The following is a 27,726-nucleotide window of genomic DNA, read 5'->3' as shown; positions in this document are numbered from 1 at the left end:
CTCCGTCTCAAAAAAAAAAAAAAATTACTTCAAGGAGAGACTGCTGAGGGTTCCTCTGTCTCATGTGTGGATGGAATTTGGCCTCCATTTGGAATCGGGAATCTTGCATATTTGGTTCTGCAGTATTACGTGAATCTACGGAAGCAACTCATTTGGAATTAGATTCCAAGCCGTTATAAATAATAAATTTTTTGTCTCTGTCATTTTTGTAGTAACAGCAAGAGAAAAGAATTTAGGACCAAAACTTATGAGAGTTTTAAATATTTTTTGCTAAGCGCTTATATGTGATTTATGGGAAAATCATAATTTTTACCCTGGAAGGCAGCCTTACTCATAAAGAATGGCCATCTTGCAGCACCTCCAGGACATCAGTCTGAAGTCTAAGTTAGGTGTGTTTGCACAGCAACCAAATGGTGAGAGCATTTAGCAGCTGGGGGACGGCGGCATTGTTGTGATTGGGTTGCCACGTGGTGGGGCGGGTGAGGGACGGCAGCAGAGCCTTGGCAGAGCGGAGCTGTGTGGCCAACTGCTTCCTCTTTCTTCCTCCAGCGTCTGATTATAACTTGTTGCTCATGCACCAGCATGCAGCTCTGTTAGCTCAGTCTGTTTTTCTGTAAAGTCTCTTTTTTAAAAAGTGTATGATACAGGCTGGGCACGGTGGCTCATGCCTGTAATCCGAGCACTTTGGGAGGCCGAGGCAGGTGGATCACTTGAGGTCAGGAGTTCAAGACCAGCCTGGCCAACATGGTGAAACCTCATCTCTACTAAAAATACAAAAAATTAGCCGGGCATGGTGGTGGGCACCTGTAATCCCAGCTACATGGGAGGCTGAGGCACGAGAATCTCTTGAACCAGGGAGGCAGAGGTGGCAGTGAGCCAAAACCTCGCCATTGCACTCCAGCCTGGGCAACAAGAGCAAAGCTCCATCTCAAAAAAAAAAAATTGTACGATATAGATGGAAGACCACGTAAAATAAATGTACAATCTGATTATTATAAGGTGACCGCCTTTGCATATCTACCAGGCAGGTTGCAGGAGAGCACAGCCAGCCACCCAGCAGCCGTCCTGCCCTCCACCTGCTGCAGGGGGCCAGATCTTGCCATTCCTGGTGGTCCCGTCTCTGCTCTTCTTGGTTTTCTTTCTTTCTTTCTTTTTTGAGATGGAGTCTTGCTCTGTCGCCCAGGCTGGAGTGCAGTGGCGCCATCTCTGCTCACCACAACCTCCACCTGCTGGGTTCAAGCAATTCTATTGCCTCAGCCTCCCGAGTATCTGGGATTACAGGCACGGGCCACCATGCCCGGCTAATTTTTGTTATTTTTAGTAGAGATGGGGTTTCACCATGTTGGCCAGGCTGGTCTCGAACTCCTGACCCTGTGATCTGCCCGGCTTGGCCTCCCAAAGTGCCGGGGAGGTGTGAGCCACTGCGCCCGGACTTTTTGGTTTTCTTATCCAACTGTGAGTCCTTCAACACTTGGCGTCGGGTGTTTGGCTTGTCTGTTTTTTGGCTTGCTTTTGCTTTTTTCTCCAACTTTTAATTTTATTTTAATTAATTTTATTTATTTATTGAGACAGGGTCTCAGTCTGTCACTCAGGCTGGAGTGCAGTGGCACGATGATGGCTCACCTCTGCCTCGACCTCCCAGGCTCAGATGATCCTCTCACCTCTGCCTCCTGAGGAACTGGAACTACAGGTGTGCACCACCATGCCTGATTAATTTTTGTATTAGCCAGTGGTTTTGCCATGTTACCCAGGCTGGTCTCAAACTCCTGGGCTCAAACAGTCCACCCGCCTCGGCCTCCCAAAGTGCTGCGATTCCAGGTGTGAGCTACTGTGCCTGGCCTTCGCAACTTTTCATTTTGATAAATTTCAAACCTACAGAAAAGTTGAAATAATAGTATAATGAACACTAATATCCCACTTCACCTGATTGACCCGTGGTTAACATTTTGCCAAATTTCTTTGGCTGTCTCAGTGTAGGTGTGTATATATGTATGTGTGAATATAATTATACACACATTTGTGCAAGAACCCTGAATGGGATATAATACAGCACACACATATGTATGTGCATATGTGTATGTGTGTGTATCTATATTTGTCCTCTTTTTTCTTTGCTGAGCCATTGAACCGTTACTGACTAAATTGCAGACGTTGTGGCCCTGCACCCTTAAATTATTCAGCATGTATCTCCTATGAACAAGGACATTCTCCTGGACAGACAAAACAAATTATCCTACTCAAGAAATTTAACATTGACAGAATACTCTTATAAAATATATAGTTCATGTTCAAATTTCCCCAGCGTCTAACAGCATCCTTTGGAGCTTTTATGGTGTTCATCCAGGATCCAATCAGGGATGATCTTTTCCTAAAAGAGGACACTCAAGATCTAGATCTAGAACAGTTCCCCACATTTTTTTTTCTTTACTGCTATTGGCATTTTTGAAGAGTTTGGTTTCCTGTTTCTTAAAATAAATTTTGCATTGAAGTGTAATATGCATACATAAAACGCATAAGTGTACAGTTTGAAGAATTATCACAAAAGGAACACATCCACTAAACCAGCACCCAGATGAAACAGAATATCCCAGAAGCCTCCCTCGTGTCCCTCCCAGCGCTACCCATTTCCTCCTTCTAAAGGTAACCATGTCCTGACTTCTGGCACCATAAATTGTGTTTGCCTGTGTTTGAATTTCATACAAATGGAACCTGCAGTATGTATTCTTTTTTTTTTTTTTAAGACAGAGTTTTGCTCTTGTTGCCCAGGCTGGAGTGCGATGCCATGACCTCGACTCAGTGCAACCTCCGCCTCCCAGGTTCAAGTGATTCTCCTGCCTCAGCTTCCTGAGGAGCTGGGACTACAGGCACCCACCACCATGCCTGGCTGATTTTTTGTATTTTTAGTAGAGACAGGGTTTCACCATGTTGGCCAGGTTGGTCTCAAACTCCTGACCTCAGGTAATCCACCCTCCTAGGCCTCCCAAAGTGCTGGGATTACGGACTTGAGCCACTGCCCCTGGCCAATATATATTCTTTTGTGGCTGCCTCTGTCACTCAGTGTAAAGTTTGTGAGCTTCATTCCTGTTGCCTGTTGCTTATGCTGGGGTTCCTTCGTCGTTACTGCTGTTGTGCCTTCTCGGTCATATCACATTGTATCCATCGATCCTCCTCTTGATGGACACGTGGGTTGTTTCTGGCCTTTGGCTTTTACAATAGTCCCTGTGAATACTTACGTACTGTATCCTGGTGTACACTTGCATGCATTTCTTTGGCCGAAATCAATGTCTAGAAGGGGAATTATTGAGCCATAGAGTGTGAGTGCCTTCAACTTCCATCGGTAATTCCGACTTGTTATACAAATGGTGATAACAATGTATACACCCGTCAGCAGAGTATGAGGGTTCCTGTGTGTGGCTCTGCATCCTCACCAGCGCTTGTCAGTCTGTTGAATTGCAGCGACTCTGGTGGGTGGGTGCCTTTTCTTTGGGTAATTTTCATTTGTGATTCTGTATTTGATTTGCAGTTCCCTGGCTGAGTGTCTTTTCATATGTCTGCTAACCTGGGTTGGCTCTTCAGTGAAGTGCCTGTTCAGCTTTCTTACACATTTTTCTACTGAGTGGTCTGGTTTTGTTTTCTTATTGTTGGGTTTGTTTTGTTTTGTTTTGTTTTGTTTTCTTTTGAGACAGTCTCACTCTGTGGCCCAGGCTGGAGTGCAGTGGCACAATCTCGGCTCATTGCAACCTCCACCTCCCGGGTTCAACATTCTTTTGCCTCAGTCTCTCCAGTAGCTGGGATTACAGGCACATGCCACCACGCCCGGCTAATTTTTGCATTTTTAGTAGAGATGGGGTTTCTCCATGTTGGCCAGGCTGCTCTTCAACTCCCGACCTCAGGTGATCCACCAACCTTGGCCTCCTAAAGTGCTGAGATTACATGTGTGAGCCCCCGGGCCTGGCCTCTTACTGATTTTGAGGAGTTCTTTATATTCAGGCTACCAGCCCTTTGTCAGTTATATGTGAGGCAAATACCTTCTCCCACTCTAGTTTTGCCTTTTTACTATGAAATTGCCATTTTTGTAAATCAAAATGGTCAAATATTGGCAATTGGCATATGGTTCAGCCTACCATAAAATTGATCCACTTTTTTTCTTTGTTAGGTGAGGGCTTTTTTTGTCCTATTTCTCTACTTCTGAGGTCATGAAACTATAATATTATTTCCTAGATACTCTGTTGTTTCGCTTTTCAGATTTATGTCTATAATCCACGTGAAATGTGAACTGATATTTTTTGTGTACACTATGAGGTAGGGATCAAGTTTTACTTTAAAAAATATATAGCTAGGCCGGGCGCAGTGGCTCACGTCTGTAATCCCAGTACTTTGGGAGGCCGAGGCGGGTGGATCACGAGGTGAGGAGTTCGAGACCAGCCTGACCAAGATGGTGAAACCCTGTCTCTACTAAAAATAAGAAAATTAGCCGCGTGCAGTGGCAGGTGCCTGTAGTCCTAGCTACTCAAGAGACTGAGGCAGGAGAATTGCTTGAACCCGGGAGGCAGAGGTTGCAGTGAGCTGAGATCGCGCCACTGCACTCTAGCTTGGGTGACAGAGCAAGACTCCATCTCAAAGAAAAAAAAAGAAAAAAAGAAAATAGATAACGAATTGAGCACTTTTTATTAAAGACAGTTTTACTAAGGTATCATTTGCACACTATGAAACTCAGCTCTGAAAAGTATACAATTTTATTTTTAGAAAATTTAGGGTGTCATCTGCTTTTAGAATATTTCCATCATCCCATGAGGTCCATCATACCTGGTTTCAGGCAATACCTGCTTCCAGTCCCAAACCACAAATCTACTTTCTGTGTCTATAGATTTGCTTTTTCTAGACATTTCATATAATTGGAATCATGCACTATTGTAGTCTTTTGTAGCTGACTTCTCAATTAGCTTATTGTTTTTGAGGTTCTTCTGTATTGTAGCACAGATCAAGTATTTAGGTCCTTTTTCGTGAGTTAAATTCGGTGGTGTGGATATATCACAGTGTGTCCATCCATTCACCAGCTGCTGGACACGTGGATTATTCCCACGTCTTGGCTGTAATAAACAGAGCTGCTCTGAACATCGCTTGCAAGTCTTAGTTGTTTCCATTTCTCGTGAGTAGAGACTTGGATTGGAATTGCAAGATTGTATGGTAACATATAATTTTATTTTGCTAATTATCATTTGTGAATTGACTTTTTTCTCTTGCTATATGGTTCTAAGGATCGTAACACATGTATAGGGTTTGTAGCCACCAGTACAATCAGGATACAGAATAGTTTAATCACCCCCCAAAAATCTTTACCTAGGGTTGACCTTTTAATATGAGTTGGCTGTGTCCCCACCCAAATCTCATGTTGAATTGTGACTCCCACAATTCCCACATGTTGTGGGAGGGACCCAGTGGGAGGTAATTGAATCATGGGGGCAGGTCATTCCCATGCTGTTCTCCTGATAGTGAATAAGTCTCACGAGATCTGATGGTTTTTTTTTCTTTTTTTTTTTTTTTTGAAACTGATTTTTGCTCTTGTCACCCAGGCTGGAGTGCAATGGCATGATCTTGGCTCACTGCAACTTCTGCCTCCTGGGTTCAAGCGATTCTCCTGCCTCAGCCTCCCAAGTAGCTGGGATTACAGGCGTGGACCACCACACCCAGCTAATTTTTGTTTTATTAGTAGAGATGGGGTTTCACCATGTTGGCCAGGCTGGTCTCAAACTCTTGAGCTCAGGTGATATGCCCACCTCAGCCTCCCACAGTGCTGGGATTACAAGCGTGAGCCACCACGTCCAGTTGATCTGATGGTTTTATAAAGAGGAGATCCCCTGCACACACTCTCTCTCTTCCCTGCCATCATGGAAGACGTGACTTGCTCCTCCTTGCCCTCCGCCATGATTGTGAGGCCTCCCTAGCCATGGGGATATGCGAGTCAGTTAAACCTTTCCTTCATAATTACCCAGTCTCGGATAATTATAAAGTCTTTATGAACAGCGTGAAAACAGACTAATACACCCTTTATGGGTGTTACCAGTGGAGGGTCTTGACTACAAGTTGTCTGAGTTCTTAACCAGATTCTTGGCATTTTGAACAAAGAATTGGACAAAATGCACAAACAAAGCAACGAGAAAATGAAGCAAGGGAAGCACAGATTTACTGAAATGAAAGTACACTCCATGGAGTGGGAGCAGGCTCGAGCAGGAGCAAGTGGCTGATTAGAGAATTTTCTGGAGCTTAAATACCCTGTAGAGGTTTCCCATTGGTTACTTGGTTACACCCTATGTTAAGTGAAGGAGTGGCCTGTGACCAGTCTGATTGGTTGCAGGAGGCAACCAATCAGAGGCTGAAGTGAAGTTGCAACGTTACACCTGAAGACCTGGCCTGGGACCAGTCTGGTTGGTTGCGGGAGGGAACCAATCAGAGGTACTTTCCATTTTTCATCTGCCACGAGGTGCAAAGTAGTAGCCTCTGATCCTTTTGTTACCTGGGTATGGTTTTCCTTTTGATTCAGTTCTAAAAAGTCGGGGTGAATCGGCCTTAGGTTCCTTGCCTCCAGGCCCCTGCCGACCCAGCAACAACTATCCATTCCCTGTAGTTTTGCCTTTGGGAGCCTGTCATTAAAATGGAACCACACAGCATGTACCCTTTGAAGACTGGTTTCTTCCACTTAGTCTAGAGCTATTGAGATTCGTCCTGGATGCTGCATGGGTCTCTAGTTCATTCCTTGTGATGCTGAGTAGTGCCCCATTGTGGGGAGGGACCACAGTGTGTTTATCCATTCATCCTGGGAAGGACATTAGGTTGGTTTCCAGGTTTTGGCAATTATCAATAGTGCCGCTACAAACATTTGCGTACAGCGTTTTTTGTAAACATAAGGTTTGATTTCTCTAGGGTAAATATCCATGATTGGGGTTTCTGGGCGTATGGTCATTGCAGGATTAACTTTTTTTTTTTTTTTTTTTTGAGACGGAGTCTTGCTGTTGTTGGCTCAGGCTGGAGTGCAATGGCGTGATCTCAGCTCACTGCAATGTCTGCCTCCCGGGTTCAAGTAGTTCTCCTGTCTCAGCCTCCCGAGTAGCTGGGACTACAGGTGACGCCACCATGCCCAGCTAATTTTTGTATTTTTAGTAGAGACAGGGTTTCACCATGTTGGCTAGGCTGGTCTCAGACTCCTGACCTCAGGTGATCCACCTGCCTTGACCTCCCAAAGTGCTGGGATTACAGGCGTGATCCACCGCGCCCAGCCTCTACTTTTGTTTCATAATGGGCTTTAATTTGTGAATTAACTTCTTGATGCATCTGCTCATCCATCCATTCATTCATTCATTTCTATATTCACCCAACAAATAGTTAAGTGCCTTACTTCTGTCTTTGCTATTTCTTTGCCTTTGGAGCACTGTTTTGAAAGAGCCAGCGCCCACTGTCAGCTGTCCAGCTGGTAGCACTGTCATCTGGAAGATTTTAGATACTTTCTCATGAGTGAATCTACACCAGCCTGAATCTCACACTACCTGACATCCTCTCAATCATAGCCACACCCAAGGGTCCTACTTTGCTGTCCCCACTGCCACCAGACCAAACACACCCCTTTCCCTGAAAGTCTGGGAGTCGGTTTCTTCTTCACAATAGAAGTTGGCCTCTGCTGGTCATGCCCCAAACCTTCTGGAGCTGCGGGTTCTGCCTTCTCTGCAGCCGCCTTCCCGTGGGCTGCCCTGGTCAGTGCAGGACATGGCGCAGGACCTCCGCCCTGCCACACCCCCGGGCCATTTCCTCAGCAGGCCTCGTGCCAGACTTCTCCAAAGGACTGACCGCGTGTGCCTTCTCCACCTTGCTCACGCTCGCACACCAACCCGCCAGCCTGGCCTGTGCTCTTCACCGCCCAAATGCACCTCTCCCTGGTGTGGTCACTGACAGTCTTTGCGTGGCCAGTGACCAAACCCAGGCTGGCTTTCCTAGTGGCCTCATCTTCTCTCTGCAGCGTTCACAGTGATCCAATTCTTTTTTTTTTTTTTTGGAGACAGAGTCTTGCTCTGTTGCCCTGGCTGGAGTGCAGTGGCACCAATGTCTGCTCACTGCAACCTCCACCTCCCGGGTTCAAGGCAATTCTCCTGCCTCAGCCTCCTGAGTAGCTGGGATTACAGTCACACACCACCATGCCTGGCTAATTTTTGTATATATATATATTTTAATAGAGACGGGGGTTTCACCATGTTAGCCAGGCTGGTCTCAAACTCCTGAGCTCAGGTGATCCACCCGCCTTGGCCTGTCAAAGTGCTGGGATTACAGGCGTTAGTCATCACACCCAGCCCGCCTCCCCACCCCTTTGTCCCTCCTCAGAGCCCTGCTGGCCCACCTCCCTGGCCGTTCAAAACATTGCAGCTCCAAGGCTGCTTCCCAGGCCTCCCCACCTGCTGTCTTCTCCCTGGTGATATTATGGACGGCGGATCTCTGGCCCTGAGCGCCCTTCTGATCTCATGGTATAGCCACCTCCTTGTCCCCATCACTTGAGCGTGTCACCAGCATCTTCAGCTTGAGAGGTCCAGAACTGAGCTCCTGATTTTGCCCCCTAAACTTTTACTTCTTCTGGTCTCACTCATCTGTCCACGTACTGAAGGCAGAACCGAGGAACCCAGGAAGTGTCCTTGTTCCCTTTGTTCACATCCTGTCGGTTCTGCCTAGACCTTAAATCATGAACCTGACCTAAGGCCACTCCAGCTTTTGCCTGGACCACAGCAACAGGCCAGGAGTGAGCCCCTGCTTCTACTCCTGACACCTCCGGAGCCATTCGCCACCCAGAGCTGTGTAGGCTTTAAAAAGAGCCAGCCAGCGACGTGGGATCCTGGATGGGATCCTGGAACATAAATCAGGTGAAAAATTGGTGAAACTCAAATCAAGTTCATCGTCTAGCTAATTTCCTGTTCTTATCAAGCTGTGCTTGATGTCGTACAATAAGACATTCACGTTAGGAGAAGTGGAGCGAGGGATATATGAGAACTCCCTGTACCGTATATGTAACTTTCCTATATTATTAACATTAGTTTGAATTAAAAAGTTTTAAAAAATTGGATGGGTGCAGTGGCTCATGCCTATAATCCTAGCACTTTGGGAGGCTGAGGTGGCCGGATCACAAGGTCAGGACTTTAAGACCAGCCTGACCAACATGGTGAAACCCCGTCTCTACTAAAAATACAAAAATTAGCCAGGCGTGGTGGTTGGTGCCTGTAATCCCAGCTACTCAGGCGGCTGAGGCAGGAGAATCACCCGAACCCAGGAGGAGGAGGTTGCAGTGAGCCGAGATTGTGTCATTGCACTCCAGCCTGGGCAACAGAGCAAGACTCTGTCTCAAGAGAAAAAAAAAAAAGTTAAAAAATTAAAATGCAAAATAAGAAAGAATCGAACTGTGTGCTGTCTTACTTAAAACACTGCAGAGCTCTTGTGTGTGCCTAGCATGTAAGTCAGATGCCTCTTGTCATTTTGAGACAGAGTCTCCCACCGTCCCCCAGGCTGGAGTGCAGTGGCGTAATCTCGGCCCACTGCAGCCTCCACCTCCTGGGTTCAAGCGATGCTCATGCCTCAGCCTCCCAAGTAGCTGGGATCACAGGCATGTACCCCGCCTGGCTAATTTTTGTATTTTTAGTAGACACGGGGTTTCACCATGCTAGCCAGGATGGTCTCGAACTCCTTACCTCAAGTGATCCGCCTACCTCGGCCTCCCAAAGTGCTGGGATTACAGGTGTGAATCACTGCACCTGGCCAGGCAGAAACCTCTTAATGGCTCCCAGGGCCTGGCCCACCTCCCCAGCCTCGTCTCATGCCACACTTTCTTCCCTCAGTCTGCATCGGGAACAGTTGCCACCTTTCAGCCAAGTGAGCATGCTGGGACCGTCCTTTCCATGCTGATCCCTGCATCCCTCGTGCCTTCCCCAGACCTACACCACCGCAATTGCCTCCATCTCACTGTGATATCTCCACTTCAGTCTCATTTCTTCAGAAAGGACGTCCCTGACTCTGTCCAAACCGCATGTTGGGTATTCTCTATTGCAGGAAGCTTTTGCTTTCTTCCTGGCTCTTAATCGCAGCTGGTGACTCGGGTCCTTGCTTGTGGATTCTCCCTGCCACTGGTTCCTACCACTGAGTCAGGTGATGGACGCCATGTTCACAGTTTTATCACCAGCGTCTAGTGTGGCCTGCAGCGGGTGCTCCCATAGAACCCATAAACAAACAACTTCTTATTTCTTATTATGTGAAGAAAGTTGATCTGTGTAATTCACCCTCCAGAGAAATGACAGCACTTTCAGTACTTTGTTCTGCCCTTCCTTGATCTCCATGCTGTTTGCAGATGGACCACCGTTGTAGAGATGTGATTTGATTCTTGACGTTTCTGAGTGTCCACGGTGCTGTGCCTTCCCCCAGGTACTACAGTACTGAGATTAATAAGACAGAGTCAACGTAAGGTGTTAGTAGGATTTAGAATAGGTCTAATCTCATTCTTAACAGATTTCAGGAGCTTATTATGTGTTGACAGAATGAATAGGATAAAAGTTGTTAAGAAATTTTTTCCGTTTAATTTTTATTTATTAATTTATATTTTAGAGACAGGGTCTTACTCTGACACCCAGGCTGGAGTGCAAAAGGTGCCGTCACAGCTCACTGAGGCTTTGAATTCCTGGGCTCAAGCAATCCTTCTGCTTCAGCCTCCCAAATTACGGGGATTACAAGCATGAGCCACTGGATCTGGCCTATTTTCTCCTTTTAAAAAAAATTGCTGCAGATATACACATATGCATGGATATACACGTACAAATATGTACCTTATACATATATGTATATAATAAATACATACATATGCAGAATTGTGGCATAGTCTTAGTATGTTTTTTTTTTTTTTGAGACGGAGTCTCGCTCTGGTGCCCAGGCTGGAGTGCAGTGGTGCAGTCTCGGCTCACTGCAAGCTCTGCTTCCCGGGTTCACGCCATTCTCATGCCTCAGCCTCCTGAGGAACTGTGATTACAGCATGGGCCACCAGGCCTGGCTAATTTTTGTGTTTTTAGTAGAGATGGGGTTTCACCATGTTGGCCAGGCTGGTCTCAAACTCATGACCTCAAGTGATCCTCCCACCTCGGCCTCCCAAAGTGCTGGAATTACAAGCATGAGCCACCATGCCTGGTTGTATTTAGTCTTTAACCTGTCCTCAGGCTGTTTCTCTCTGGGCAGGGAGAAGCATGGAAAGGGGGATGGGCCCTGGTGGCCACCTTTGAAGCATGGAGGCTCCGGTGCCACCCTGCCCTTAGGCTGGGCACAAAGGTGGCTGAGGGAAGGCTAGTCAGCCGCTGGAGGTGTCCTTTATGGTCTCAGTGATTAAAGGTTATGTTGTCCATGAATTTAATTTTATTTCATGATGGAAAAGAGGACATTGCAAATTAAGTATGTCACAGAAATGTAAGGAGCCATGGGGTCTGATAGGGCTGAGGGTGAGTGGCTTGCTGTCGAGTTTCCAGAAGGTGTTATTATGGATCCTAAAGGGGATTTCATGCCTTTCAAAGACTCTAACAGAAGTGTTCTGATGAAGTGGAGTCTGGTGCTGGGACCCGCCACTTCAGCCTGGAATTGTCCTCATGTGAGGCGCAGTAAAAACCCAGAATGGATTTCGGCAATAAGGGAATTTCTGGGATATGATGGGGGAACGAATATTGTCACCTCCATTTGTGTCAGGAAGTCTCAGTATGCAGATGAGTCAGCTGCAGGGGGTGGCCTCCCAGGCTGCTGGTGGAGCCCAGAAGCAGGGGGCAGGCGTTTGGTCTCTGATACTCTCCTAGCTCTGAGTTGGAACGGAGCTCGTGTATCTACAGTGTGCTCACACAGACTTGGTGCCGGTAGATGGTGAGGGGATAGGTTGGCAGGTGGGTAGGGGGCCTCCCAAGGCAGTAGGGACCTGGAGGAGGCTGGTAGAAAGTGGAGATTGGCCAAAGTGACCTGAATTAGATTCTACCTGGTTCATGAATTTGCCTGAGGCTAAGGCTTCAGCGCAAGGGATGGTGGAGTAATACCTTTCCTGAAACACCTGCTGCCGGCGTGGCCTTGTCTGTCTCTGCCAGATCTTGTTAGCACTGTGGCTTCAGGCCTAGTTAAACATTCAAGCCCAATGCGGTTGGAGAGCACTCATGGCACACCCATTGTGCAGCAGTGTGTTTAATACATGTGCTGCTTTTAATGGGTGTGAAAGATCAGAGAGCTTGGGCGTGTGTTTTACCAACCGCTTTTTAAACTCACATAGTAAAATTTATAGTATATAAAAAGCAGAAAATATAGTGTATCTTCTAAATATTCACATTTAAAACATTTTTTAGAAATAATGTATGTCAAGCAAGGTCAAGCTAATGTGTTTATATAGGCTCTAAATTAGAGTTGTGAACCAGTATCTCATCCCACTTACAGGGTTTTTTTTGAAAATGTTCAAATGTTTCCAGCTCTTTTGTTTCTTTATTCTAAAACATTATCTGCTATTTTGTTCGATAGAGTAACTGTTTCTATTCCACTTTCTTTTTTTTTTTTTTTTGAGACGGAGTCTCGCTCTGTCGCCCAGGCTGGAGTGCAGTGGTGCGATCTTAGCTCACTGCAAGCTCCGCCTCCCGGGTTCACGCCATTCTCCGGCCTCAGCCTCCCAAGCAGCTGGGACTACAGACGTGCGCCACCAAGCCCGGCTAATTTTTTGTACATTTTTTAGTAGAGAGGGGTTTTCACCTTGTTGGCCAGGCTGGTCTCGAACTCCTGGCCTCAAGTGATCCACCCGCCTCAGCCTCTCAAAGTGCTGGGATTACAGACGTGAGCCACCACGCCTGGCCTATTCCACTTTGTAATTGGCTATCCCTGCTATTAATATACAGGGTGCTCTCCCTCTCGTATTTGCGTCTAAATGTCATCTATAATAAATAACAGTGAATCCTTACTGGTTTCATATTTAGTTTTACTTTTATCCCACCCGTTTTCTTTTAGTAGTTCTTACCACTTCACCTTTATTTAATAAAGGTAAAAAAGAACTTTCTGTTTCCAATTCATTCCTTTCACCAATAAGGAAGGATGTAGATCTTCACTGCTTCATACATAGCTGCCAGCCTCGTGTAGCTGTTTAAAATTTAAATTATAATTGAAATCATTAAAAAATTAATTCCTTGTTCATACTAGCTACATTTCGAGTGGTCAGTAGCCACATGTGCCTGGAGGCCACAGAACTGGATGGCTACAGGATGTACCCATCATCACGGGAAGTTCGTAGAAAGTTCTTTTTTTTTTTTTTTTTTTTTTTTCTGAGAGGGAGTCTTGCTGTGTTGCCCAGGCTGGAGTGCAGTGGCGCGATCTCAGCTCACTGCAGCCTTCACCCCCTGGGTTCAAGTGATTCTTATGCCTCAGCCTCCCGAGTAGCTGGGATTACAGGCGCCCGCCACCACGCCCGGTTAATTTTTGTATTTTTAGTGGAGACAGGGTTTCACCATGTTGGCCAGACTGGTCTCAAACTCTTGACCTCAAGTGATCCTTCTACCTTGGCCTCCCAAAGTGCTGGGATTATAGGCATGAGCTACCATGCCTGGCATGTATCTCTTCTTCTCTAAGTACTCAGCTGTCTTGTTTGAGGCTAGTACCTCCACTAGTCTGGAACCCTCCTTCCTGGGCTTTCTGCCCACTTCCATCTCTCCTTTGACAACAGTGGTTTTTCCAGGGTCTGTGCAGAGCTCAGCTTTCTGCCATAAGACGGGAGTTTCTGAAGACTCCTCACCCCTTTTGGGAGTGAGGGCTGCTGACTGAAGCTCCAGGTCACTGTTTTATGAGCTAGCTCTCTGTGTGTTGATGGCCGGGGACCCAGCCTTTGTCCCCTCCTCTCGTGCTTGGGCACTCACTACTCACTGCCTCGGTTTTGCTTTCAGTTTTGATTGTGCATTGAGTCCACAACTTCAATGGGATTTTCTTAAGGCATAAATGACAGTTGCATGGTGTGCAGTGGGAGAACAAATCGCCCAGCCTGGGACATCCCTGGGTGGCAGAGTGGACCTGCTCTCAACTTACGGAATGTGCAGCAACACCTTGAGGTTATTAATAAATACCTGAGTCTGGGCATGGTGGTTCATGCCTGTAATTCCAGCACTTTGGGAGGCTGAGGCCAGAGGATCACTTCAGGCCAGGAGTTCAAGCCTAGCCTGGGCAACATAGTGAGATTCCATCTTTTAAAAAAAAATTTTTTTTTAAAAGAAGGTGGGCTTGGTGGTGCACACCTGTCATCCCAGCTACTTGGGAAGATGAGGTGGGAGGATCACTTGAGCCCAGGAGGTCGAGGCTGCAGTGAGCCGTGATCATGCCACTGTACTGCAGCCTGGGTGACAGAGAAAGACCTTTTCTCTTAAAAAAACAAAACAAAACAAAACACACACACACACACACACACACACACACACACACACACACACACAACTGTGATTCTTCCAGAAAAGGTCAGAAAAAGAAAGTCCGAAATACATAGTCCATAGTATTTCAGCCACCAGTGCTGCCGAAGTGAAATTAGAGATAGCAGAGATATCTCAGGAGAAAATGGAGGTTTTTTGGGTTTCTCCGTTAGATGACTCGAGCAAGTCTGCATGTGCTCTGTAAACAAGAAAACACAGTCTGGGAAACTGTCAGCCTCTGCCCCAGCCAGTGTGCAAAATATTCTTCAAAAGAGAGAAAACTAGAAAACAAGTTGAAAACCGGGTGATCTGACAAGTGTGGAAATTCACAGCAAGCATGTGCCTGTGCTGCAGATATGATCTGGGAGAGAGCCAGCAGCCTGGATCAACATTTCCAGGAAGCAACAGGTGGTGAAGGCAGCGGCATGACTGCTCCCACGGAAGGTTAGTCACGCATGTTCAGCATCAGCCGGGCGCGGTGGCTCACGCCTGTAATCCCAACACTTTGGGAGGCCGAGGCGGGTGGATCACTTGAGGTCAGGAGTTCAAGACCAGCCTGGCCAACATGGTGAAGCCCCAGCTGTACTAAAAACACAAAAATTAGCCGGGCATGGTGGCAGGTGCCTGTAATCCCAGCTACTCAGGAGGCTGAGGAAGAGAATTGCTTGAACCCGAGGGGCAGAGGTTGCAGTGAGCCGAGATCATGCCACTGCACTCCAGCCTGGGCAGCAGAGCGAGACTCCATCTCAAAAAAAAAAGAATATTCCGCAACTTAGAGCTTTTCCTTTGCATGATATGATGTTTACAGGAGAGGTGGCTCTGCAGCCTCGGTGGCCTTTCTTCCAGCTGAAGATGCCCACGGGAGGTGTCAGTGCAGGTATAACCACCTGTGGGTCAGAAGAAAATGCCTTTGCAAGTAAATCTCCTCCTGGATGAAAAGGCCCATCTGTGTTCCAGGCAAGGACAGTGGCCGCTTCTGTGTTTCTGTGGGCAAGCGTCTGGCGTGCGGGTGTGGCTGGGCTCACCATGTTGGGCGGGCTACACCTGCTGCAGGAGAAGTGTGTTTGTGCTCGAAGAAGACGATGTGGGTGTCGGCCCAGCGTTTTTAGGTTGGACTACAATAGTGAGAGCTGCAAATTGGATGATTCTTGGAGCTATTTCATGAAGGTCAAATTTTCTTTTGTTTTGTTTTATTTAATCTGTCCCAGACTTCTGAACTTTTGCTATGTTGAATTTTTAGTTCTTCAAGGTTATTTGGCCTTATTCTTGACTTGCATGTTTTTCTGCCCTAGCTCTACCACATTATCTTTTTTTTTTTTTTTGAGAAGGAGTTTCACTCTGCTGCCCAGGCTGGAGTGCAATGGCGCGATATTGGCTCACTGCAACCTCTGCCTCCTGGGTTCAAGTGATCCTCCTGCCTCAGCCTCCCAAGTAGCTGGGATCACAGGTGTGCACCACCACGCCTGGCTAATTTTCGTATTTTCAGTAGAGACAGGGTTTTACCATGTTGGTCAGGCTGGTCTTGAACTCCTGACCTCGAGCGATCCCCCGCTTCGGCCTCCCAAAGTGCTGGGATTACAGGTGTGAGCCACCATGCCTGGCCCACATTATCTGTTTCTAAGCCTTTAATATTTTTCATTTACCTGCTACTGCTCACTCTACCTTGTATTCTCAGGGAGGGTGTATTTCTTCCCAGCTTTATTTTATTTCTTCTCTAAATCTCAGAATTATTGCACCTTGTTGATGTTCACATTACTGTATTTAGTTTATTTTATTGTATTATTAATATTATTATTATATTTGAGACAGGGTCTCACCCTATCACCTAGGCTGGAGCATAGTGACACAGTCATAGCTCACTGCAGCCTTCATTTCCTGGGCTCAAGCAGTCCTCCTGCCTCAGCCTCCCAAGTAGCTGAGATCACAGAAATGCACCACCACACCCAGCTTCCTTTTCTTTTTCCAAAAAACAGCTTTATTGAAGTATAATTCACATACGATGCAATTCACCCTCTCAAGTGTATGATTTGGTGGTTTTTAGTGTATTCATGGTGTTGTGCAACCATCACCACAGCCTAATTTTACATTTTCATCACCCCAAAAAGTAACCCTGCATCCGTTAGCAGTCACACCATCTCTCTCCTAAACCCATGGCAGCCACTCATCTGCTTTCTGTGTCTACAGATCTCCCTATGCCAGACATTTCATATAAAGGGGATCACCTAGTTCATGGCCTTTTGGGACTGGCTTCTTTCACTAAACATCATACAGCTTTATTTCCATTTTCAGTGTATTCCCTTTTTTTGTTTTCAAGTATTTAGTGGCTACCTAGTCTCAGATTTTAAATTTAGTTTTTCATTTCTCTTCTTTCTATAATCTATTTTTCATCATCTACATTATGTGCTTGAATCAGCACCTCTTAGAAACATACGGAGAGCTGTTAGCTCTCTAGGGACAAGAACACGGTCTGGGACCCCCGTCCCTGCTGCAGGTGTGACCTGACCCCCTCCCTCTGCAGACGTGACCTATCCCCCTCTCTCCCGTCTGTGGCATCTGGTGCATTTGGTGCTGTCATTTCACAAATAAAAGCTGATCAGCTGGTGGTCGGTTTCAGTTCTGGTATCTTTCCTCAGCTCTCTTGTTTCATAGCCTCTTCCCATTATTTAAACTCTGCTCTGTTACAGGATTCTTAATAGTTATTGCAGACCTTCATTTCCATTTTGTTGTCTGCAACTCATTGTTGAAGTGCCATTTGTTGTTTCTGAACAGCCCATAGATACTTGGACTTGAATGCATGTGACTCTCTTCTTGTGGGTCCAGATCGTCACTCACTGACTGTCCTCACATTCACAGCTGTTCTCAGGACAAGCACTGTCTTTCCCTTTTTCGGATGTCCCTGTTTACATGAATCAACTCATTTAATCCTCACAACAGCCCTGTGCTATGATATGACCATCATATCACAGCATTTTCGTTTTCTTTTTTCTTTTACTTTTTTTTGAGACAGGATCTCATTCTGTCACCCAGGCTAGAGTGCAGTGGCATGATCTCGGCTATCTGCAACCTCTGCCTCCCGGGTTCGAGAGATTTTCCTGCCTCAGCCTCCGGAGTAGCTGGGACTTGCAGGCACCTGCCACCACATCTGGCTAATTTTTGTATTTTTAGTAGAGACAGGGTTTTGCCATGTTGGCCAAGCTGGTCTTGAACTCCCGACCTCGAGTGATCCGCCCACCTCGGCCTCTCAAAGTCCTGGGATTATAGGCGTGAATCACCGCGCCGGCCAGCATTTCCATTATCTAGACAAGGGAACTGAGGTCAAGCATTGAAGTGAAAGTCACCTAGGTGGCTTTTTTTCTTTTTTAACCTATTTATTTCTTTCAACCCTTATCCCAGATCCTAACCTTCGGTAAGTACTCAGTAAACATTTAGTTTGCTGGGTGCATGAACGAGCGAATGAGCAAATGAATGACAGAGATAGCACCTGGTGGGCTGTTCGCTGGTGTGCTGGGTGTGCTGGGTGTGCTGGGTGTGCTGGGTGTCGTCTCTCAGAGACTCATTTCCACAGTCTTTGTGAAGGCTCGTGCTAGTAAACCCTAATTCAAGAGGTTTCTTAGAGGTGGGAGGCGAGGGTCTCTGAAGTGTGTGGACTCCTGGACTCTCCCTATGTTAGCGTTCTGGAATGTAGCATTTAGCAGTGGGGCATTTATTAACTCGGAATACAGAAGATAAGAAGCCAGGCCAGGCACGGTGGCTCACGCCTGTAATCCCAGCACTTTGGGAGGCTGAGGTGGGCGGATCATGAGGTCAGGAGATCGAGACCATCCTGGCTAACACGGTGAAACCCCATCTCTACTAAAAATACAAAAAAAATTAGCCAGGCATAGTGGTGGGTGCCTGTAGTCCCAGCTGCTCGGGAGGCTGAGGCAGGAGAATGGCGTGAACCCAGGAGGCAGAGCTTGCAGTGAGCTGAGAGAGCCACTGTACTCCAGCCTGGGCCACACAACGAGACTCTGTCTCAAAAAAAAAAAAAAAAAAAGGCCAAAACAGGGGAATGTGGTCACTCAGGGGATGCCTGTCATTCCCATTTGGCTGTGATGGCAGCTGTTTAGCCATTACTGGGAGAGAGAGGGAAGCTGGGTATAGAAGGTACCTGCTTAGAAGCAGGGGTGGGGAAGCGGGAGGGAGAGAGAGAGTATATGTGCACACGCTCTAAAATTTTATTTTCTGGCTGGGTGTGGTGGCTCATGTCTTTAATCCCAGCACTTTGGGAGATAGAGGCAGGCGGATCATTTGAGGTCAGGAGTTCGAGACCAGCCTGTCCAGCATGGCAAAACCCCGTCTCTGCTAAAAACATAAAAATTAGCCAGGCACGGTGGCACACACCTGTAATTCCAGCTACTCAGGAGGCTGAGGCAGGAGTATTCCTTGAACCCGGGAGGTGGAGGTTGCAGTGAGCTGAGATCGCGCCACTACACTCCAGCCTGGGCAACAGAGCGAGACTCTGTCTCAAAAAAAACAAAAAAATTTTTTTTGGTTAAGCAGAAGATCAAATTAAACAGGCAAGGTGCCTACCCTTTGTTTCTTTCACTTTCTTCCATAAATCCATCTCATATTTTATTATTTGGGACTTTTTTTTTTTTTTTTTTGAGACAAAGTCTCACTCTGTCATCCAGGCTGGAGTGCAATGGTGCGATCTCGGCTGACTGCAACCTCCGCCTCCTGGGTTCAAGCAATTCTCCTGCCTCAACCTCCTGAGTAGCTGGGATTACAGGCATGTGCCACCACGCCCAGTTAATTTTTGTATTTTTAGTAGAGACGGGATTTCGCCATGTTGGCCAGGCTGGTCTCAAACTCCTGAGCTCAACTGATCCTCCCGTCTCGGCCTCCCTAAGTGCTGGGATTACAGGCGTGAGCTACCGCGCCTGACCTGGGACTTCATTTGTTAAGAAGAGGTTAAGTTTCACCAGCAGCCATTTGTAGTAGGAACTTGCGATTTATCATCAAATATTGGGACGACAAGAACAAATCAGTTCTTATGATTATTTATGGTGCATATGAGTAGGAAGGACTTACAACCCTCCGGAGAGCATTTTAAGTTAACGTATGAAAAATATTCTCTCTTTTGTACCAAAACTTTTGTTCTTCTTATGCAGAAAGAATAGATAATTATAAAATATATCTATAACTCCATAGGCTTTGGCTATTTGGTAGATTAAGAGTATTTTTTATCTTTATTTTTCTTATTGGCTGATTACAGTTTAGTTTAAATAACTCTCATGCCGCTTGGTCGTTTCCGACCTAGTCGTGAGGAAGAATGCGATGCAAAGTGAAAGACGTTTTTGGAATGTTTCTGAACCAGCCCAAGCTGATTGCCTCTTTTCTGTTTATTGTTTTAAGTCATAAGTGACGTAAGCTTCTAGGCATTTGTTATGCTATGTGGCTTGCTCCCAAAGTCATGTCTTAAAACATTCTTTCCTTCCTGATTATTCTTCTCTTTCTTGTTTTTCTTTTCTTCTTTTTCTTTTAATTTTTTTTTTTTTTTGAGACGGAGTTTCACTCTTGTTGCCCAGGCTGAAGTGCAATGGCACGATCTCAGCTCACTGCAACCTCCGCCTCTCAAGTTTAAGCGATTCTCCTGCCTCAGCCTCCCAAGTAGCTGGGATTTACAGGCGTGTGCCGCCACACCTGGCTTGTTTTTCTTTTTTTCTTTTTTTTTTGAGACAGGGTCTCACTCTCTTGCCCAGGCTGGAGTGCAATGGCGCAGTCACAGCTCACTGCAGCCTCGACCTCCCGGGCTCAAGTGATTCTCCCATCTTAGCCTCCTGGGTAGCTGGGACCACAGGTGCCACCACACCCAGCTGATTTTTAAATTTTTTGTAGAGATGGGATCTCGCTATGTTGTCCAGGCTGGTCTCAAACTCCTGGGCTCAAGTGATCCTCCTGCTGCGGCCTCCAAGAGTGCCGGGGTCACAGCTGTGATCCCCGTGCCTCGCTGTTGTTCTCTTTCTGTTGAGTTGGCAGTCAGGTCCTTGATTCTTGGTGGCTGAGGGTATCTCAGTCCAAGGCAAGAATCCCACAGAAAGAGACTGGGACAAATGAGGCCAGAAATGGGCCTCGCCCATCACTCTTCCAAAATGGGCTTTGTCAGTCACTCTTCCTATACTTGGGTCACCAAACCTGATCACCACTATGTGCAAAGTGCAGTTTTAGTTTTCAAAGAAGTGATACTATACTTAAGAATACTTAAGAACGTTAACTGCGTTAACCTCCACGCACACAGCCATAGACAAATTCCCCTGTCAGACAGGAGCCCATTAGGAAATGCCCACCCCTCTCTGTAGCCTTTGTAAAATTAAGCTAATAAAAGACATTGCTGTTGTTGAGGTTTAAAATCAATGGATAACCAGGAAAGAATATAAGAAATCATATTAATTATTCTCCTGTTTACACTACACTTAAATCATTTAGCTGCCTTTTTTTTTTTTTTTTGGACCTTCTGCTGCAAAAGAGCCATTCTAAAGAACTTGGACCCCAGGGTCCATGTGTGTGGTTATTCATTAAATCATGTCGCCTGCAGAGTCTCCTGACTTAAGACTTTCGCTGGGCTTGAACTCAGTAACCTGTCCTGATGTATTTCTCAGGCGTTTGTGATCAGGCAGCTGGGCTCTGCCTTACCTGTCAGGATGATAACCCTTCTGGTTCTGACAAAAGGTTTCACTTTAAATTTAGCTTTCCATATCGAAGCATAAATAAAAAGATAATTTACTTCCCGATTTTGCTCGTTGTGGACACGGAGGTGTGTTTGACCTTCGTAAAGCTAGTAGGATCATGTTATCACTACGGGTTGGTCATTCAGCGCTTCCTAAAGAAAAATTCAAGTCAGAAACAAATCAGGAGCAATTATTGATTTAACAGTTTTGCAAATGCTTTTGTACGTAGAAGGTGCATGAAAAAGATTCCAGTGATACGCAGATCAAACACTGCGTCGATAATCACAGCTAATGTCGAGTGCTTGCTGCGTGCCGGGCAGTTGTAGAGGCTGCGTGCGTGTTGATCATTTAAGCCTCACATGCGAGCCGTGCGGTAAGCCCTGCTCCTGCCCTCGCCTTAGAGATGAGGAAGCTGAGAGGCAGCGATGAAGCAGCTCACTAGCCCTGCTCCTGCCCTCGCCTTAGAGATGAGGAAACTGAGAGGCAGCGATGAAGCAGCTCACTAGCCCTGCTCCTGCCCTCGCCTTAGAGATGAGGAAACTGAGAGGCAGTGATGAAGCAGCTCACTAGCCCTGCTCCTGCCCTCGCCTTAGAGATGAGGAAGCTGAGAGGCAGCGATGAAGCAGCTCACTAGCCCTGCTCCTGCCCTCGCCTTAGAGATGAGGAAACTGAGAGGCAGCGATGAAGCAGCTCACTTAGATCACGGGATTAGGGGGCGGACCTGGACCCGACTCCGAGGCCCCCTCCAGCAGCCAGGCCCTCGCCCATCACGCTTGGTTGCTTGTAATGGGAGCCTTGCCTCTCGCCAGCAGTTTGTGGGGAGTAGGTTTCCCGTTTCCACTGTTATTTCCTGACTCCCGTGCCTCCCAACTTCCCACCCGCTGTGGCTGGCATTTCCACCGGCTCCCTGGCTTGTCCTACGCCTCATGCCTCCTATGTGGCTCTTCCTTCTGCTCCCGCCCCCCTGCTGCCGGTGGCCCCAGAATGGAGGCTTCCCAGGATGGCCCACACAGTGCCCTGCACAGGTGCTGTGGTTCACCCCTGGCCATTCCCTGCACACATTCTCTGCTCCAGCCACACTGAGCTCCAAGCCATCCTTTAGCTATGCCTGCTGCAGGCCACCTCTGTAGAGGGCCTTTCATGACCTGTTCTAGTAACCCCCCTGCCTGGTGTCAGCCACCGCCGCCCCTGGCCTGGTTTGCTGTTGACGGGCTGACCTCGCCCTGTCTTTCAGTTCTCCGTGTGGAGGGTGCTGATCCGTCCGTCTCCATCTGCTTGTGAAGCAATAACAGAACAGCATAGGCTGGGTAATCTATACAGCATGGAAATTTCTGTCCTCATGCTTCAGGAGGCTGGGAAGTCCAAGATCAAGGCACCAGCAGGTTCAGGTGTCTGGGGAGGGCTGCATCTTCTGGAAGGGAGAAGGAAACTGGAGGGCAAGCGAGAGAGCCCCTTGCAGCAAGCCCCTTTATGCAGGCGCCTGATCCCATCGCAGGGAGGAGCCCTCCTGGCCTCATCACGTCTTAAAGCCCTGCTTCCTTAAGACTGTCACTCCACAACGCCTGAACTTTGGAGGGGACACATTCGAGCCACAGCCCCTTCCTTCCTGAGGCTTCTCAAGATGCCCCCTCCTGTGCTTCCTGGAGCACCCGTCCTTCCTTGTCCTGGGACTTGGCACGCCTGACCATAGTCATACCTGCTTGTCCTCTTGGCCCCTCTTCAGGTAATGGGCTCCACACGGGTCACGATCTCGGCCAAAATAGTCACACATCGTCCCTGCACCCATCAGTGTGTAGTAAACAGGAAGTGCTTAATAAATGTTTGATGAATTAAGAGTGACTCAGTAATCCCAGTACAAAAAAGCAACAGCAGACGTTGGAGATGTGCTTGAGGCACGTGCCCAGCTTGTGGGCAGAGGCCGCCGCTGCCACTCCGTGCTCCCCGTGGACTGCCGTGCTGAGCGCTGTGAATGTGCTGGCTGTCCCGTCGTGCTCCAGCTCTTCAGGCCTCCCTGCTCAGCCTCTCTCGGCTTCAGTTGCCACGCACTTCCAGGAGAGGCCATCTTGACTTTCTCTTGCAGTCCCGGAGCCACACAGGGAGCAGGTGCGCAGTCACCTGGGCGAGGGCCCCTTCCTGGGTTTGAGAGGCAGCCCAGTTCATGCTCCCAGGGCAGCCCTTGTGCATGGGGAGCCGTAGCGTCAGGCAGGGGCACCCTGAGCCAACAGCACCTTGCAGGGCCAGCCACAGACATAATGGAAAACCTCATCCTTCAGCCGCAACTTTTCCTACCTCCCATCAGAAAAATGTCCCTCCTCTCTCAGTATGTGGGGACTGCGGTCTCCAGAGTGGCCATCCACAGTCACACTGGCTGTCAGTGGCTCCTGTCACCACCCTGCCACCTGGTGACTTGTGGGCCACACTCAGGAGTCATGGGAAGGAGACCCTTAGAGCAGCCCCAGGACAGGCCTTCTTGCATGTACTTCTTTGATGAAGGCGGTTATAAGCCCTGCCAGCTCATTGTCCTCTTTTGAGTCCACATAGGTTGCATTTTTTAACTCTGGCAAAGTGAAGTTACAAAGTCAGTCTGGTGTCGCCTGGGACAGGTCCGAGAAATTAGTATAAAGATGCCTTCACTCCTGCGTCGTATTCCAGTTCACGTTTCCATTTCAGTGTATACGTGTTACAGTCGTGATTGATCCTGTACATAAATTGGGATGTGGGTTTTTGTTGGAGAAAAAAATGCACAAAAGTTCAGGACCTAAGTAAGAGTGAAAGATTTCCATTGGACCAGGTGTGGTGGCTCACACCTGCAATCCCAGTACTTTGGGAGGCCAAGATGGGCGGATCACTTGAGTCTAGGAGTTCGAGACCAGCCTGGCCAACACAGTGAGACCCCCATCTCAAAAAAGAAAGAAAGAAATAGCTGGACATAGTGGCGGACGTTTGTAGTCCCAGCTACTCAGGAGGCTGAGGCTATAGGAGGTGGGGGCTGTAGGGAGCCATGGTTGCACCACTGCACTCCAGCCTGGGCAACAGAGCAAGACCCTATCTCTAAAGGAAAAACAAAACAAAACATGAAGAATTTCTTGGGGCCAGTTGGCATCTAAAAATATCTAAGTCTTTTGATTCTCAGCTATGATCTGGCTACGCTCTAGGCTGTCTTTACGTGTTTCTAGGACTCTTGGCAAATTCTCAGAACAGTTGACTTAAAAAGATTAGCCACGTAGTATTTTTACAAGGAGAGAGGGAGGTGAAGTGATGAGATGGGGCCATACTTATAAAATGATTCGGGATTATTGATGAAGTAGTCCCTAGGTTTCTGATTAATTAATTTTAAAGCGCTGACCAAATATGTACCCAGCGTAAGAAGCCAGAGTCGATCAGTGTTGTAGACACGTCACCTCTCGATGGCATCTTTCCATGCCATACCCTTCACGACCTGAAGCTGGAGCTTAAACCCTTCAAGAAGGGTCCCTGCAACCGGGTGCACTGGCTCACACCTGTCATCTTTGGGAGGCCAAGGTGGGCAGATCACTTGAGGTCAGGAGTTCTAGGCCAGTCTGGCCAACATGGAGAAACCCTGTCTCTACTAAAAATACAAAAATTAGCCAGGCGTGGTGGTGGACACCTGTAATCCCAGCTGCTCACAAGCTGAGTCAGGAGAATTGCTTGAACCCAGGAGGTGGAGGCTGCAGTGAGCTGAGATCGCACCATTGCACTCCATCCTGGGTGACAGAGTGAGACTCCATCTCAATTAAAAAAAAAAAAAAAAAAGAAGGGACCCTGCTCTGTTCATGATTTTATTCTCGGTGTGTGGCATACACCAGGCCTGAAATAAATGTTATTTAAGTGTTAAATTACATTGTCCCTCCTTCCGATACATTTGCCATCTGGTTAAATTCCAGTGAAGTCAAAGGATGGATTTCTTTAAATAAAGTTTGCTTCTTTTTCAAAAATTCCTTGGGCTCTTTCTAGAAAAGCTGCTCCTTTGCCATCTTCCCAGCAGATTCCCGGGGCAGGATCCACCCACCTGTTCACAGCTCCTTCCAGCGCAGTGAGCTGTTAGCTCAGCCTCAAAGGAGAATTGTAAAGATACAGGTCAAGTGGCCTTTTGACCACCTTTTTTTTTTTCTATATGGGGGATTTTGTGAGACAATAAAATGCATGTGGACCTCAGCTTAACAAAAGCTGAATGTTCCTGGGGTGAGTGTTTGAATCCAACAGGAAATAGATGCTCAACAGCTCTGAGTCTGGGGAGGTTTTAATGGCCTCTTGGTCCCCGGTAGGGTCTTGTTTTTCACGGTAGTTTTGCAGCCTCTGACACAGGTAAGATGGTCAGTACCGGAGGCTGCCATGACGTCTAGACTGACCATTAGGAAGGTACTCACTGGACTGGTATTCACAGATGGAAATAAACCCAAGCAGTGTCTAGGGTCAACCAATCTGCTTTGCTGCCTTCACAGGGAGGTCCTGGGACCCTTTCATGGAGGAACTTTTTAATGCTTATTTTAACCCTGAAGGTAAAACATGAAACATGCAGCCATTACTCCAAGAAAACGTAACGTGGGTGACTGGTGTGTCTCGGGGGCCCACGGTCTCCCTGAGGCCACATCTCTCTGGAGAGATTGTGGACGTCCGTCGTAAACTATGACCTATTCACATTTTCACTTTACTCTCAACTTTCCAGGAGTGAGTCCTCCCCAGAGAGCAAGACGGAGCTGCGTTTCAACAGACGGTGCTTTCAATCTGTGCTGACTGTAACTTTTATCCATCATAGGTTTGAAGACATACCTGATATCGGGTCAGAGAGCCAAGGAGTCTCGCTGCAGCTGTGCAGAGGCCTTGCTTTCTGGCTTTGAGGTCATTGACGGCTCACAGGTGTCCTCAGGCCCTAGGGGACAGGGGACAGCGTCATCAGGGAATGTCAGTGACTTGGCGCAGACTGTCAAAACCTTTGATAACCTTAAGGTTAGTTTTTTTGTTTTTTTTTTCCTACTTCTAAAACTTTCTATTAATTCTGCAGTAGAGCACGTGAAATAATAAGCAGCCTCCAGGTCTGAGGCAAACAACTTGGAATGACCTTCGATTTGGTTTTCACGATTTTAATATTTAGTCTAAAGTTTGTAGCATTCTGCATTTTTAACATCCTTGCTTTTTGACATATGACGCACCTCCATTGCCTTTCCATTGCATAAGGATGCTTCTCACTTGAATTATTAGTTATTTTCTCTTCCTGGGACCTGTGGTGCCTTTTGGGATTTCTAGAAGCTGGTGATAAATGACAGTAAAGGTGGCTTTCCTTGGCACCTTGGGTGGAGAGCTAGTTGATAATCTGATTTCAGAGACCACTTTCTCAAATACTTCTACGTCTCTTGAAATCCACTATTTTATGATTACTTGAAATGATGTTGGTGTGGGTGAATCCTAGGACACAGCTCACTGAGAGGACAGGCTGCCGAGAACATTGTAGTATTTCATTACTGGAACCGGGATCTCCTGGTAGCTGCCTAGAAGTGCCCGTTTCTGGACTGACCTGTCATCATAAACTACCAAGGAATTGGCGCGGTCGACCTTGGTGTGTGAAATCGTTTCAGTTTATGAGCTGTTCCTTTGCTTTCACATTTGATTTAGTTTCCCCACTGGTACCTTCTGTTTATTTTTATAGTTTAAACATCTACTGTCTCCATTCTTAAAATGAGACAGAGAATCAAAACAGCTCTCCTATGCTGCTTTGTGTTCTCAGATAACACAGTGGGGTATGTGTGAGGATGGCGGCCAGTGGTTACAGCTTCACCCAATACGTCCCTGCCTCTCCACATTCATTCACAGGTTTGAAAGCCGCTGTTGGTATTTACGAGGAACAGTCTTCATTATGTGGCAGTCAGCTGGGGTATGCAGATTACTTACTGGGTCAGAATATATAGTGCCTGTCGCCCAGTTACACGTAATGATTGCACTCGGGTTCTGTCAACTCCGCTCGTGGATCGTGGTCGTTGGGTGCTTTGTTAGTGTAATGCAGGGCTTCTCACCTTGGCACTGCTGGCATTTTGGACCAGGTAGTCCTGTGTTGTGGGGCTGTCCTGTGCACTGTCAGATGACTGGCAGCATCCCTAGCTGCCACCTGCCAGATGCCAGCATACCCACCTGTACCCTACTCCCCAGCTGTGCCAACCAAAAATGTCTCCAGACATGGCCCAGTGTCCCCTGGGGGTGCAGAGTCACCCCTGGGTGAAAACCACCGGGACAGTGGTGTTGGACCCTCTCTTCCCCGTACTCTTGGCACATGCGTAAATCTCACGTATCTGAGATTGCCTGGATGCCTGCAAACTTTAGAGACAGCCGCCTTGCCTGGGCTGATGTTTTGCAGGAGTCAGAAAATGGAGCTCTGGGCTCCTAGACAGCGGACCCGGGCAGGGAGGGGCTGGCGTGGGGTGGAATCGGGAATGGTTTTGCTATTTGGGGAAAAATTGTTTCCTCCAGCCTGCAAACTGAGCTGTATTTAAGTAGTGAAAGACAGCCCAAGCCAAAAATATATAATTCGTTGTGTTTGCCAT

At 47.3% G+C, this 27,726-nt stretch overlaps 1 protein-coding gene across 2 annotated transcripts in view; it reads left to right on the top strand.

The window, feature by feature from the left end:
* The window catches only part of ADCY9 (adenylate cyclase 9), a 151,859-nt gene that overhangs the window by 82,009 nt on the left and 42,124 nt on the right, over positions 1-27,726 (top strand). For both annotated transcript variants that reach the window (XM_063699972.1, XM_063699973.1), the window contains exon 3: positions 25,950-26,140. In XM_063699972.1, the coding sequence (XP_063556042.1) occupies positions 25,950-26,140 (191 nt within the window). The remainder of the gene's footprint in view (positions 1-25,949; positions 26,141-27,726) is intronic.

The sequence above is a fragment of the Gorilla gorilla genome, chromosome 18 (genome assembly GCF_029281585.2).
Source record: "Gorilla gorilla gorilla isolate KB3781 chromosome 18, NHGRI_mGorGor1-v2.1_pri, whole genome shotgun sequence".
Classification (NCBI taxonomy): Eukaryota; Metazoa; Chordata; class Mammalia; order Primates; family Hominidae; genus Gorilla; species Gorilla gorilla.
This window is presented reverse-complemented; position numbering and strand designations above follow the sequence as displayed.